The sequence below is a fragment of the Halichoerus grypus genome, chromosome 6 (genome assembly GCF_964656455.1).
Source record: "Halichoerus grypus chromosome 6, mHalGry1.hap1.1, whole genome shotgun sequence".
In the NCBI taxonomy this organism is placed as follows: Eukaryota; Metazoa; Chordata; class Mammalia; order Carnivora; family Phocidae; genus Halichoerus; species Halichoerus grypus.
Window position 1 is genome coordinate 163,280,812 of NC_135717.1, and position 13,661 is coordinate 163,294,472.

At 41.6% G+C, this 13,661-nt stretch overlaps 1 protein-coding gene across 2 annotated transcripts in view; it reads left to right on the forward strand.

The window, feature by feature from the left end:
• The window catches only part of POLR3B (RNA polymerase III subunit B), a 104,064-nt gene that overhangs the window by 45,218 nt on the left and 45,185 nt on the right, over window positions 1-13,661 (forward strand). For both annotated transcript variants that reach the window (XM_036083135.2, XM_078076515.1), the window contains exons 14-19: window positions 899-1,099; window positions 2,973-3,135; window positions 4,331-4,484; window positions 7,537-7,611; window positions 8,351-8,449; window positions 12,962-13,089. In XM_036083135.2, coding sequence (XP_035939028.1) covers window positions 899-1,099; window positions 2,973-3,135; window positions 4,331-4,484; window positions 7,537-7,611; window positions 8,351-8,449; window positions 12,962-13,089 — 820 coding nt within the window. The remainder of the gene's footprint in view (window positions 1-898; window positions 1,100-2,972; window positions 3,136-4,330; window positions 4,485-7,536; window positions 7,612-8,350; window positions 8,450-12,961; window positions 13,090-13,661) is intronic.

Below are 13,661 nucleotides of genomic sequence, written 5' to 3' on the forward strand. Positions count from 1 at the left end.
AAAATGAAGATCCACCATTTAGCAGATGTAATTTTTTCTTTTGAATCAGAAAGATTATTGAATCAGTAATTTTTTTGGACATTTTCTACTTCACTTTTATATGCATACTGTTTTCTACTGTTCATGTTGCCATGAATTGAAAATTTAACCATTCCTAACATTCATCTTTAAATTATCTTTCAGAGTATTTAATGTGTATATTTAACACAGTATACTCGGTGCGTAGGAGATAAACTAAATGTTCAAGATTTATTTCCTATGAATCTATTTTAAGATTGACATGATAGCCACAGAAAATATATAGTATTTCTTCATATAATAAATATATATACAATTTTTAACCTTGATTAAGAAGCCTACAGTTTATTCATTATCCCTGATACCTGCTATTGGAATCATTTTTTGGGTCATTTTCTATTATATTTTCCTCTAATAAAGACAGATTTTGGAAGACATCCAAATAATAGCATATTATGAAATTATCTCTTTGAGCTTCGAGCTACTTTTACCTTAAAATGTGTGTAGAAATTGCTAGTGTTCTATTAATTAGCTTACTGCTTCCAGTGGAAATCTCTGGTTGAACTGGCTCGTTCAGGATATAATTACTTCTCCAGAAAGTAAACGCTGTGATGTGATAATGTTGATACATCAAAACGTTCTGACCTGGTTGCTAGACACGGTGATATTCATGAAAGCGCTAGAAAACCCCAGTGAGTGACCTGGCTCAATTTTCATTTTAATTGTGATATTTTGATTTCTGAATATACATCATGGCTTTAATTTCACAAAAAAATAGTTCCTGTGATGAACCTCTCAGAGTGACTGCAAAGTCTCAGGCAATATATGAGCAGATCAAGGGTGGTCTTATGTCTTTTTTTTTTTTTTTCCCGTTATACAGGGAAATTGGTCTCTAAAGAGATTTAAAATGGACCGCCAGGGTGTGACTCAAGTTCTCTCTCGCTTGTCTTATATATCTGCACTGGGCATGATGACAAGAATCTCTTCTCAGTTTGAAAAAACAAGGAAAGTGAGTGGTCCTCGTTCCCTCCAGCCGTCTCAGTGGGGAATGCTCTGTCCTTCGGACACTCCTGAAGGGGAGGTAAGGTAGCCGCGGAGTCTCAGCGATGTCCGAGGTGGTGCGTATTGCTGATGTTCTGCTTCTGCCCCCATTCCTCCAGGCCATATCCTTTTTTGGGTCAGCCACTTCTCTGGCAGAGAAATAACTGATGCAGCCTGTCAGGACAACATCCGTGTCATTCGAAAACCAGTACCGACAGAGGCCTTTGATTTAGTATCGCACCTAAATAGAAATACGGTCCCCGTGTTCTTGCTTGTTTAGCCTGTCCCCAAGAATCAAACCATGTAACCATAAGAATGTGAGGGAACATTGATAGACTCCTCACCTTTGTTCACGGGGATCGCTCTTTTTTTTCCCCCCACAAAATGCTGGCTGTATTTCCAAAAGAGATGATATATGCAGATTACTGCTGCAGCAACTCTATGGTGTTCACCGGGATCTCCTTTTAAGCAACTCCTTATTTTCCTTGGGTGTACTTAGAGGGCACCAGACTTGTAGTGGCAGCCAACAGGGAGCACAAAACCAGGCAGCTGATGGAGGTTCTGCATCACAGCCCTTTTTCCTTCATGCCGACCGTTGTTGGTGTTTGTTGTCCGCTATAAACTTCCGGAGGAAGGAACCTCGTTAGGTTCCCATTCTGTCGCAAGCTCCTAGCACAGAGCCTTGTTCACAGTAGAGGCCCCACAGATCTCTGCTGAATGAAGCAGTACGTTTGTTATGACATGTGAAAGATGCAAGTTCCAGAGTGTGGGAATTTGTTATGACTCGGGGGAGGTGAAAATAGAAGTCCATACAGAGTTAAGATTTTTAGAAAATTATCATTCTTCTCCTAATTTATCTTAAACCATATGGAAGTTCACACTAGAATTATGCAGCTTGTCAAATTTGCATAACTTATACCCCTTGGGCTTTGGAACACTGAATTTCCCAGAGTTTGTTTTAGCTAACCTCCGTGAAGTACCTATTTTGTGCATCACCACAGCAGATGGTTTCAAAGAATCAAAGATACAATCCTTACACGTTACGTGTCTCAAGTGTTTTGTTTTCTACTTGCTGTGTTAAATCCTTGTTCATGTTTTGTCTTAGATTGTTTTTTGGTTGCATAAAAATTTAAAAATATTTTCTTTTTCACTTTGAAGTAATTTCAGATGTACACAAAAGTTGCAAAAATAGTAAAAAGAATTTCCATAGTCCCTTACCTAGATTCCCCAAATATGAACATCTTACACGACTGTCACTCAGTTATCAACCTTATGAAATTCACATTGATAACAGGATTATAACCTATAGATTATAGAATCTATGCCTTATTCAAATCTTGCCAGTTACCCCACCAGTGTCTCTTTTCTGGCCCAGGATTACACATTGTTTCCAGTTGCCACATCTCCTTAGTCTCTGAATCGGAGCGGTTCTTCGGTCTTTTCTTTGCCTTTTCTGACCAAGAAGCTTTATAGAGTACTGGGCATTGACTAATTGTTGACTCATTTCCGGCCAGTTGTATATTTTTAGGTACCCATATCTATCAGTGTTTTCCTTTACTCTTTCTATACAGTGTTATCTTAATGACCATGGCGTTCCGTTGTCGGGGAGTAACCGCTTATGTAATCAATTTCTTTTTTGAGGGAACGTTCATGCCATTCTTATTTGCCATTTCAAATAGTACTTTGCTGAGCATTTCTATGGTGAAATCTATGTTTATATCCTTGTTTATTACCTTAGGATAAATTCCTCTGTGTATACATTTTTAAGTCTCTTGTATGGATCTCCAGAGTGTCCCCTACGAGGCTGTACTGTTTTACGTTGCCGCCAACAAAGCAGTGAGCTTTTTTCAGATACAAACCCTGTACTTTGTACTAATGGCCATTCTTAGAAATGAGTATCTTTTGTCTTTTAGGCTTGTGGTTTGGTGAAAAACTTGGCCCTTATGACACACATCACAACTGATATGGAAGACGGACCCATTGTTAAATTAGCCAGTAATCTGGGGGTAGAAGATGTGAATTTATTATGTGGGGAAGAGCTCTCTTATCCAAATGTGTTTCTCGTCTTTCTCAATGGTGAGTGTGTTATGGAGACCTGTGGAGCCTGGTCAGTCTTTGGGTGGGAAGGTAGAGGGGAGCCATTATCATCCAGGTGTTTAAGGACAAATAAACTTCAATTCTGGGCCCAGCGGGCCTTAAGTTAAAGGTAGAAAAATGGTGACAGAAACCGTTATCCCACTGGCCAGGTCCTCAGGGTCTGAGAGGATCCCACTGTCAGAGCCCAAGATCGCATTGCAGAGACTGGCTGCCTTCTGCCCTTTCACAGCTCCAGCTGATCCACAGCGGAAAAGGCTCAATGCGGTATCATTAAGTTCAAGCTAAATATGTGAGACATTCTGCAAAAACAGTCAGATCAGCCCTGACAGCCAGTTGACTTATATTCAGCCACTCGGTGAGGGATTGTCAACAGGCTGTAGCAAGAGGTCCCTCTCTTTCCGCTCATGCTTCAGTTGCTTCTTTCGCCCCCTTCAGAGTCCTCCGGAGCCTCGGCAGCGAGTGTGCCTCAGCCTTTGTACTTGGGGTTTGGTGGTCTGGCTGCCTGTGCCCTCGCATGTCCTCCAGGCGCTCGTCCTGACCGCTTAGCTCCCGTGCTCTTCTCCCCTTTCCTCCCACTCTGGGGGCCTAAGTCCTTCCCTGCACGGGCCGCTGAGCAGCAAAACAGGGCTGTTCCCTGGCCACCTCCTTCAGTATATCCCAGTGGCTAGCGCTGACAGAGCTCTTACTCTGCACTGTCACCCGGGACCCCTCTGAGTCCTCACGCTGACCCTGGGGCCCAAAGTCCGTCTTCCTCATTTCTCAGATGACGATGACACGAAGAGCAGTTGAAGAGTAGCTGTTACTGGGCACTGTGGAGGGTCAACTCCTTTCATCCTCCCATCAGCCCTGTGGAAGTGATTGAGCCAGTGTTCGAACCTGGGGGATCTGGACCCTGAGTTTCTGCCCCCAGCATTGTGCTGACCGGTGAGGAACGTGAGGCTAGTTTTTGCGACTCCGCCCAGCATGTGGTAGGACTGCCCGTAGACTCAGGTCGTTGGGTGCCATGGCCACTCTCCTGTGTTTCTTTCCTGCAGCCCGTGGCCTGGCTGCCCCGCCGAGTAACAGAGCTTTCAGAGGACGACTCGGGGCTGCTGCTCAGCTTTATTGCGTGGGTATTTTCAGTCAAAGCGATCCATTCTTTGTTGCTCTTATACATGTTCTTCTCTCTGCTCAGGTAACATCCTGGGTGTCATTCGAGACCACAGGAAGCTGGTGAATACGTTTCGCCTGATGCGAAGAGCAGGATATATCAATGAGTTCGTTTCCATCTCAACAAATCTCACAGATCGATGTGTCTATATTTCCTCTGATGGAGGAAGGCTGTGCAGGTACAAGTTGCTGAAGAGAGTTCTTAGGTTTACTTCTGAAAGAAATATGCTTGTTTTTGTCTTTGAATCCACTTCCACCTCTTTCGTTGTTGAGAGAAGTTTCAGTTAGCAGACACCTCATGGATATGCACCTGGGTGCTGAGGATTCAAAGTTGAATGGGAATCAGTCTCTGCCCTCAGAGAGCTCAGTCCATGGGCAAAGGCAGAAATAATTACTAATAACAGCCAACCATGCTCGTAATAATGCTTGCTAGCCGTTATTTATTATTTCAGTAGATATACCACGTGTAAGGCTTTAACTACATTCAGCTGTGTAAGGGAGGATTACTATTTTCGTTTAACAAATGAGGAACGAGACGTGAATAACTTACCCGAGGCTAGGTAGTGGTGGGGTCTGTTCTTTTTTTTAAAGATATTTTTTATTTATTTATTTGACAGAGAGATAGAGAGCACAAGTAGGCAGAGTGGCAGGCAGAGGGAAAGGGAGAAGCAGGCTTCCTGCTGAGCAGGGAGCCCGATGCAGGGCTCGATCCCAGGACCCTGGGATCATGACCTGAGCTGAAGGCAGCTGCTTAACCAACTGAGCCACCCAGGCACCCCGGGTCTGTTCTTTACTTGACAGTCCTTACAGTTCATTTGACTCTAACAATCATGATCTTACCCACTGTATTCTGTTGCTGTGAGCTGAACTTTAAAGGATGAGTGGGATCATGTTACCTCAATGAAGGAGGAAAGGAAAGAGGCCGGGGATGGCAAGAATAAAAAACACGGAGGCACGAGCGAGTCGCAGTAGACCCAGTGGATAGGCACCTTCTAGTCATTCAGCACATCTTAAGGTCTTACTATGCACAGGTACCGGCCTACAGGTGGGGGCACAGAGATGAATATGACAGGGTATCTCGTCCTTGGGGGACATCCAGGGATATCAGCTGAGGACGGTACCTTACCTTTCGTAAGCCTCTGTGGTTTTACTGTGGCCGTTCTTTGTGGGCCTCAGATAGGGCTAGGGCCCAGGTTGGTGAGCTAGCTATGGTTGGAGTGGTGGGAGGAGCTGGGGCTTAGAAGTCTGTCAGAGCTGAGAGCGGACTGCGCTTGTCTGTCCAGCATCCAGCTTCTCCTTCCAGTTAGCCTCCTCACTTTCCTTTGGGAACTGCCCCTCCCCATTGGCAGTCTTCTTGGGACAGTCAGGTGCCCTCTCCTGCTCAGCCAAAGGTCAGACCCATGACCCTAGCTAGGCCAGTCACATTCTCTCCTCAGAGAATTTGAATCCCAAATAGAATAACTCAAGGAAGAAGTGGTTGGAACTGATTCATCCTGACAGCAACACATGCAAGAGACTGCCCGTTACTCCTCCCCTTCTGGATCCTTCGATCCTTTGTGAGGCTGGGCATTTTACCTTTTTTGTTGTTGTTGTTGTTTATGGATTCTTATCCTTCTAGTAAATTCTTATGCTTTCAGTAAATTCCTTTAAAAAATTTTTTTTAAAATTTTTTATTAGTAAATTCCATTTTTGCTTAAATTAACCAGAATTGGTTTCTGTTCTTTACAACCGAGGAACTCTAGGTGATGACGTACCTCTGTTTGATCCCTGCCTTGCCACTCACTGACTAGTGTGGCTCTGACTTTATTACTTTCCATGGCTGAAAAAAATGTAAATGATAACAATACCTCCATAGGGTTGTCCTGAGAACTAACTGTTAGAAGGTGTGGAAAGTGCCTTGTAGGTGCCCGGCACGTATTAGGTGCTTATTTATAGCTGTTAACCTAATCAGTCAGGGGCGGGGAAAACAGTAACATTTTCTTAGGTTACTCTTTTTGGGGATTTTTCTCTTTTTAATTACATTCAGTATATTATGGAATAGTCTAAAAGAAGTGAATTCTTTTTTAGAAGTCGTTTTGTAATGGCCTGACATAGATCCAGCAGGACGAGCAGGTAGTTTATTGAGTAAGTAGAGGGGGAGTGAGGTAGCTGAGTGTGACTGCCCCCTCTCCTGCGTCTGTCCTTGTCCTCGTTTGTGAGTCTCTCGGCCCTTGAACGAGGTAGCAATGCTCTCTGCCTCCCTCCCCAGAAGAAGCCAGGATTTCGAGGTAATGTGGATTTCCACGAAAAGTTCACTCAGTTCATTTTTCAGCAACTTGTGTTCCCCTTTTGTAATTGTGCAGCTCTTCTTCTTAACTGTTTAAAAGTGCTCATTAGTCCTCAAATAGTTATTTGGACTTGAGGGTAGAGCGCACAAGTGTCTGGTGGTTGCTCGCTCCTCTCTCTAAGAGCTGCTTATCCAAATAGCAACAGCCCTTGACGTTTCGGGGCTGCATGCCATCCTTTGTGTCGGTGTTTCCTCGTGGTGGCGAGGCCCTTAGCGGCGGATCACCGCTGACAGTTACAGGTTAATCTACCAGAGTGGGGAGACCAAAAGCTCTCTCTACCTCACACCCATTAGCTCGCTCAAAATCACAACGTAAAAAAGCTTTATTCTCTGGAAATGTGTAGCTTTAGGTAACCTGCCAGCGTAGCCTAGTCATGTCTGTCCAAAAAGAAGCCACTCTAAACAGCGAATGTCCATCAGACCTTCACTGCAGGACGCCATTGTTCTCCTCAGGAACCGTTCTCTGCCTGCTGGCTTCCTGGGTCGTAGACCATGTATTCCTATGTGAAATCCTACGAAATGCCTTTGGCATGATGCATTTACAACATCCATTTTAAAAAATAAGACAGTAAAGATTTTGTTTCTAGATCTTACCGAGTATCATTTTTGTGTGGCCTTTCCATTTAAAACCAGGTATTTCCTAAGACACTTGGATACGTGTGTGTGCATATATGTGCATGTGGGCACATACATGCGTGCGCTGGTGTGTGCGTGCCTGTGAATGTGTATGTGAGAGAGCAGCTAGGCCCCTCCGCGCTCACACGTGCAGAGAATACCCGGGGTCCTCAGGCAGTCCAGGAATCGGTTTGATCACATCCCAGCTTCCCTCATTTCACTATGGTAAACTTACTTGCTGACTTCTTCTTTTGAACTGCTGTGAATTTGTTATTTTTTTTTTATTTCAGACCCTACATAATTGTTAAGAAACAGAAGCCTGCAGTCACAAACAAGCATATGGAAGAGCTGGCTCAGGGGTACAGGTAAACGGCCAAAAGCAAAACTTCTCGGTCTCCTTTGAGAGCCATATATAGGATTTAATCAGCAATGACATTATTGGATCTGAGCTTTTAAGAAAAGTATATTTTCATTTTTAGTCTCTTAATTCCTCCCTACCCAGTGTGTCAGACTCTCCTCTCTATGTGAACTTGCCCAGACTTTGTAAAATACTTACCGGTTTGTATCATGCGGATCACAGAGTGTTGGTGTAAATGAGCGCACTGTGAAGTAACAAAGGGATATGTTGATGTGGACACTGGGCCTCTCATCATAGGGGCTCTTAAAAGTCATAGAAGATACTTTCAGAAGTGGGGACCAGATTAGGGTGCCAGTTAAGCATCCGACTCTTGATTTCTGCTTGGGTCATGATCTCAGGGTTATGAGATCAAGCCCTGCATTGGGCTCTGTGCTGGGCATGGAGCCTGCTTGAGATTCTCTCTCTCCCTCTGCCCCTCCCCACCCCGCCCCAGCTCACACTTCTCTCTCGCTCTCCAAAGAAAGGGGGGGGACCAGATTGACGAGTATCATAGATGTTTTTATTTCAATGATTTGCGATCACTCTGTGATCCAAGAATAACATGTTTCAAGCACCCCATGTATTGATGCTTTGTGGGGAGAAAGGTTCTTTGGGTGCAAATGCAAGCCAGTATCTTCCATTATCATATGTAAAACACTGCAGTAAAATGCTTATTAGTAATGTACATTTCACCAATATTTTCCCAGGAATTTTGAAGATTTCTTACATGAGAGTCTGGTTGAATATTTAGATGTGAATGAAGAAAATGACTGTAACATCGCACTCTATGAACATACAATTAATAAGTAAGTAGGATCCATAACAACCATGATTAAAACCTGTTCTGATTAAATCACCTTTTCATTTCATCTCTTCTGTTGTGTTGCCTCTTAGTAGGAGCTGTTAGGAGTATACTGTCCTATAATAAACATAACCCATCATTTATCCCAGTGTAGGATTATCACAAAACTACTAACAATATTTAGACTTCATTATCTTTTCTATTCATGTTACACTTAGTGTATATTTTTTGAAAGGAATTGCTTCTCTGGTTCTCATATTTGATTACTGTCAAAATTGAACTAATGGATCAGACTATGTAAAGATGTATTTCTCTCTTCTAGAGAGGAGGACATCTGAATTCTTGTTGACATAGGAATTCCATACATTCTATGTTATAAGGATGTCTCTGAACTTACGTGCAATATAAATAAGAAATGGTAATATGCTCATGATGTTTCAAGAATAGTAATATTTTTAGAAGCATCTGTTCTATTTGGAATACATTAGAAGACATTTATATAACTTTCTGTCTGATGCGTGTGGCTGGTGGTACTGCTTACCTGAAATTGGAATTTTTGTACTTTTATTGTGAAATAATTAAGGAGCTTAATACTACTATCTGATAACTATTTAGGTCTTGAATCAAGAAAGCACTTTTCTGTTTCCTGCTACCAGATGAAATGTACTGCTTCATTGCTGTCTTACTATAATTTAGTAAACAATGCTTTTCAGTCAAAATCTTTATTCCTTAAAGGTGGGACTCTCTCAAAGTGCTATTTTTATACTCCTGATTTGAAGATTGAGTGAATACAAAGGTGACCACTTAAGTAGTAACCCTGTGAATAGCAATCCGTCCTTGTTTCTCAGCCAGAAACCTGTCTCAGATTTGACGCCTCTCCTCCTGTACACACACAGCTGGTCCCTTAGCCTATCATGTAGACCCTCAGGGTATACCTGGGGTCTGATCTCTTTCCCCACCTCCACCTACCACCCTAGTCCGGGCTGCTGCCATAGCTTGCCTGGGGACTTGCAAAAGGCTCCTGACTCTTTTGCCCTTGTTCCTGTACAGTCTATTCTTCATAGGTGAAAGTGGTCTTTTCCCTTCTCTTCTCAAACCCCCAGGGGCTTTCCCTCTCCCCTGGAAGTCCTTACAGAGGCCTGAAGGTCCTGCACGATCCGCCCACCCCTCCTGGTGCCTGCAGCATCATCCTCCTCTTCTCCCTCACTCTCCTTAACCACACTGGCCTCTTCCTCACGTCTCAGGCCTGCTTCTGCCTCAGCACCTTTGCCCTGGCTTTTCGCTCACCTGGGACACTCCCCTCCTTTGTACTGGCTGTTCACTCGCTTGGGACACTCACCTCCTTTGCACTGGCTGTTCGCTCGCCTGGGACACTCAACTCCGTCATCACCCACTCCTTCACTTCCTCCAGGTCTTCCTCAGTTGTCACCTTCTCAGTGCCTCTTCCTGACGACCCCATTTAGAATAGATACCCCTCCTCTTGGGGCGCCTGGGTGGCTCAGTCGTTAAGCGTCTGCCTTCGGCTCAGGTCGTGGTCCCAGGGTCCTGGGATCGAGCCCCGCATCGGGCTCCCTGCTCCGCGGGAAGCCTACTTCTCCTTCTCCCACTCCCCCTGCTTGTGTTCCCTCTCTCGCTGTGTCTCTCTCTGTCAAATAAATAAATAAAATCTTTAAAAAAAAAAAAAAAAGAATAGATAACCCTCCTCTGGGCACCCCTCTTCACTGCTTTATTTTTCTAGGGCTTATTACCTTACAATAAAATCTATAAAATGTCTTTTATTGATTTATCTGTGTATTATTTCTCCACTAGAAGCTTCACAAAAGCAGGGATTTTTCTCTGTCTTGTTCACTGTAATATAGGAATGCAACCATTAGTTAGTATCAGTAGCACCCAGTCACCAAGCTGACCCATATATCAATTCAGCTTATTTTAAAAATAGGAAAAATTTGGTATTCTGTGATTCATACTTGTGACATTTTTTTTCAGCGTAGACATGTATGAAGTAAAAAGAATTAATCCCCTTCTTTCCCTATCCCACCAAACTCCAGCCTCCAGATATAATCATTGCCAGTGGTTTAATGTATACTCTTTTAGATTTTTTTCTAAGTGAATACAAACATACATACGTGATCTCAAGGCAACATATTTAAATTATCTTCATTTTTATTTTATTTTATTTTTTTTATTTTTTTTATTTATTTTTTTTTTTAAAGATTTTATTTATTTATATGACACAGAGAGACACAGCGAAAGAGGGAACACAAGCAGGGGGAGTGGGAGAAGAAGAAGCAGGCTTCCCGCTGAGCAGGGAGCCCGATGCGGGGCTTGATCCCAGGACCCTGAGATCATGACCTGAGCCGAACGAAGGCAGTCGCTTAACCGACTGAGCCACCCAGGCGCCCCTAAATTATCTTCATTTTTAAACTTAGCATCATTATTAACTTTATCATTCTAGGCACTTTTCTATATTAGTGTATGCTTGTATGTTTATATAAATATATTACTTTAATTTCTTTATATTACATTGTCTGACTACACATAGTTGATTTAACCTGTTGATGAATATTTAGGGTGTTTTCCAATTTTTCCACTGTTGCAAACAATAGGTTACTGAGTCTTAATTTGAGCTAAGTTTAAGGCCCTTATACACATTGAATAGAAAGTCTTCTATTTCCTGCAGGACAAAAGATTATGGTGGTTATAATTTTGAATAATAGTATCCCTTTTTGTTTCATAAAAATCAAAATCCAGAGCATTTAGACTTTGAATAATTATTAGATAACATGATCTTCTATATATTTTTGTTACAAAAAAGAAACTTAGGTCTGTACTTTCTTCATTTTTCAGCTTGCTTCAATCTGTACATCTGAAAAGTAGTTTTTATTTACATGGGGAAATTGGCCCATATTGTCAAATTGGCCAATATTTAAACAAAACAGTACATTTAAAAATCTGTTTTACTCTAGGACATAAAATGTCACCATAAGCTGTTTCTCTTAAAAAAAAAAAAAAACCTAGGGCCCTTTCCCTCTCTGCTGACAAAGACTTAACATGTCTGAGAGATTTGGGGTTCTGCTAGGTTATGAGGTCAAAACTATGTTCTTCAAACCAAGAGCTGCATGGAAAGCATCCTCTTTAACCAAACCAGGGACATAATTCACGTGTGTATTGAAGAAAAAAAAGAAAAAAGCCCAATGGATTAGTCGGAGATCTTTTGCCATGTGTATTGCAACTAATTTTCCTCGATGGGTTGGGTTATCTTGGAAATCACTTGTCTTCACGGGTACTGTAAACCATTGAAATTACTGAAGCTGTGCCTCACAAGTAACTTGAGGAAGGAATAAAGGGTCAGCAGAGTCCACAGACCCTGCATGTAATGTCTGTTACTTCCAGCAAGATCCAGAAACAGTCTGGCTTCCCTTTCCCTTTAAAATACCTGAGTTGCTGTATCAGTTAGCCAAAACAGGGATTTTTACAAAAATATATTACAGAAGCAGCCAAGATTCTAACACCTACTAGATAAAGTCTTACTTTATATCCAGTTCCTATAGCTGAGCTGTCCAAGAAAAATACCATGCAAACCCATATATCTAAGTTTCCCAGTAGCCAACTGAAAAAAGAAAAAAGAACCAGATGAAGTTAATCTTAATAATTTTATTTAACCCACTCTATCTAAAATATTGTCATGTCATTATGCAATCAATATAAAAATATTGAGTTTTTTTTTTTCCCTATACGGCTTCAAAGCACATCTCAGTTTGGAGGCTAAATGTTTACTGGAAATACCTGATCTGATCATAACATTTACAGTTGAAAAAGTAGATTCACAAGTGTAAGTTGTTACAAACATAAAGGTTTTGAATAACAACTGAGTTATTTGAGTTTTAAAATGTAATTAAGTAAAATTAAAAATGCAGTTCCTCAAGCATGCTAATCTAAGTGAAGAGTGCTGAACAGCCGCATTTAGCTGGTGGCTATGGTATTGGTCCCCTTAGGTCTATGGTAACTATTCTTAAATGGGATATATTCTTCTCTAAAATGGTAATGCAACTTTGTCATTGATACAAGTTGGAAAAGTGAGGAAAAAGCAGCCCACTCATCCATCAGTACTGCATTTGGATATAGCCCGGTAATTTCTTTACAAGTATTAGTTATTGTTGTTAGTATGTAATAATGTTTTATTTTTTTACCTGGGCATTCTATACTATCCCTTCTCTTGTATTTCTATAAGTAGTAAGTTTCTATCACTGAAGGAAACAATTTGTTTTACTATATTTTATTTAAGTATGTTTTTTTATCAGTTTTACTAGCATCAAGTTTTATTGTTCTTGAGGTTTTATATAAATTACATATATTTTATATAAATTTTTATATAAATTTATATATTTTTATATAAAAATATGTATTTTATTTACATCCTTTGAGGACCTTGGTTGTAATATTTTTTTACTACCTTTGAGAGGGATTTATTCTCGTCCTTGGTGTCTAAGATGTCTGTTCTTCATTGACTTCACAGAGACACCACCCACTTGGAGATTGAGCCCTTCACTCTTCTTGGTGTTTGTGCTGGCCTCATCCCATACCCTCATCATAACCAGTCCCCAAGAAACACGTATCAGTGTGCCATGGGGAAACAAGCCATGGGTAAGATTTCCTTCTTGAACTTGGTTCTGAATTCTTGGATAAAAGACTTCAATCTTTATTCTTACTTCACTAGTATTGAATGTTCGGCTAAGTCAGGCATTGCTGGTACCTGAGTGTTACCGACCTCAGAGGGCTTGCGGGTGCCCCTGCCATGTCTACAGGGTCAACAAAAATAGAGAAAACCTCTCTGAACTTATTTCTTTGACCAAACAAGGGGATATATAATAAATGTCACAGAATGATGAGGGGGTAAATAGAAAGAGAAAAGCTCTATAAAGTGTAAATTGTGAACCAGGAGAAATGGAAGAAAGCGCAGAAAAACACAAGTTTGAGGGAAGAGCGGGAAAAGGAATAGAGCTGCAGATGCACAGTGTGTATTAGAAGGTGATCGTAACGGTCTGGGTGACAGTCATTGAACACATCACATCCTTGCAGTTGCTCCTGTAGCTTCTGAAACATGTCAACCAGTTTCCGAATTCCTTTTCCTTCCTTCCTTCTCTTTTAGCTTTTATCCATCTCTAGCACTTGCTGAGCATCACGGATAGACCAGATGGTGGGCTGGCCCCTGAAAA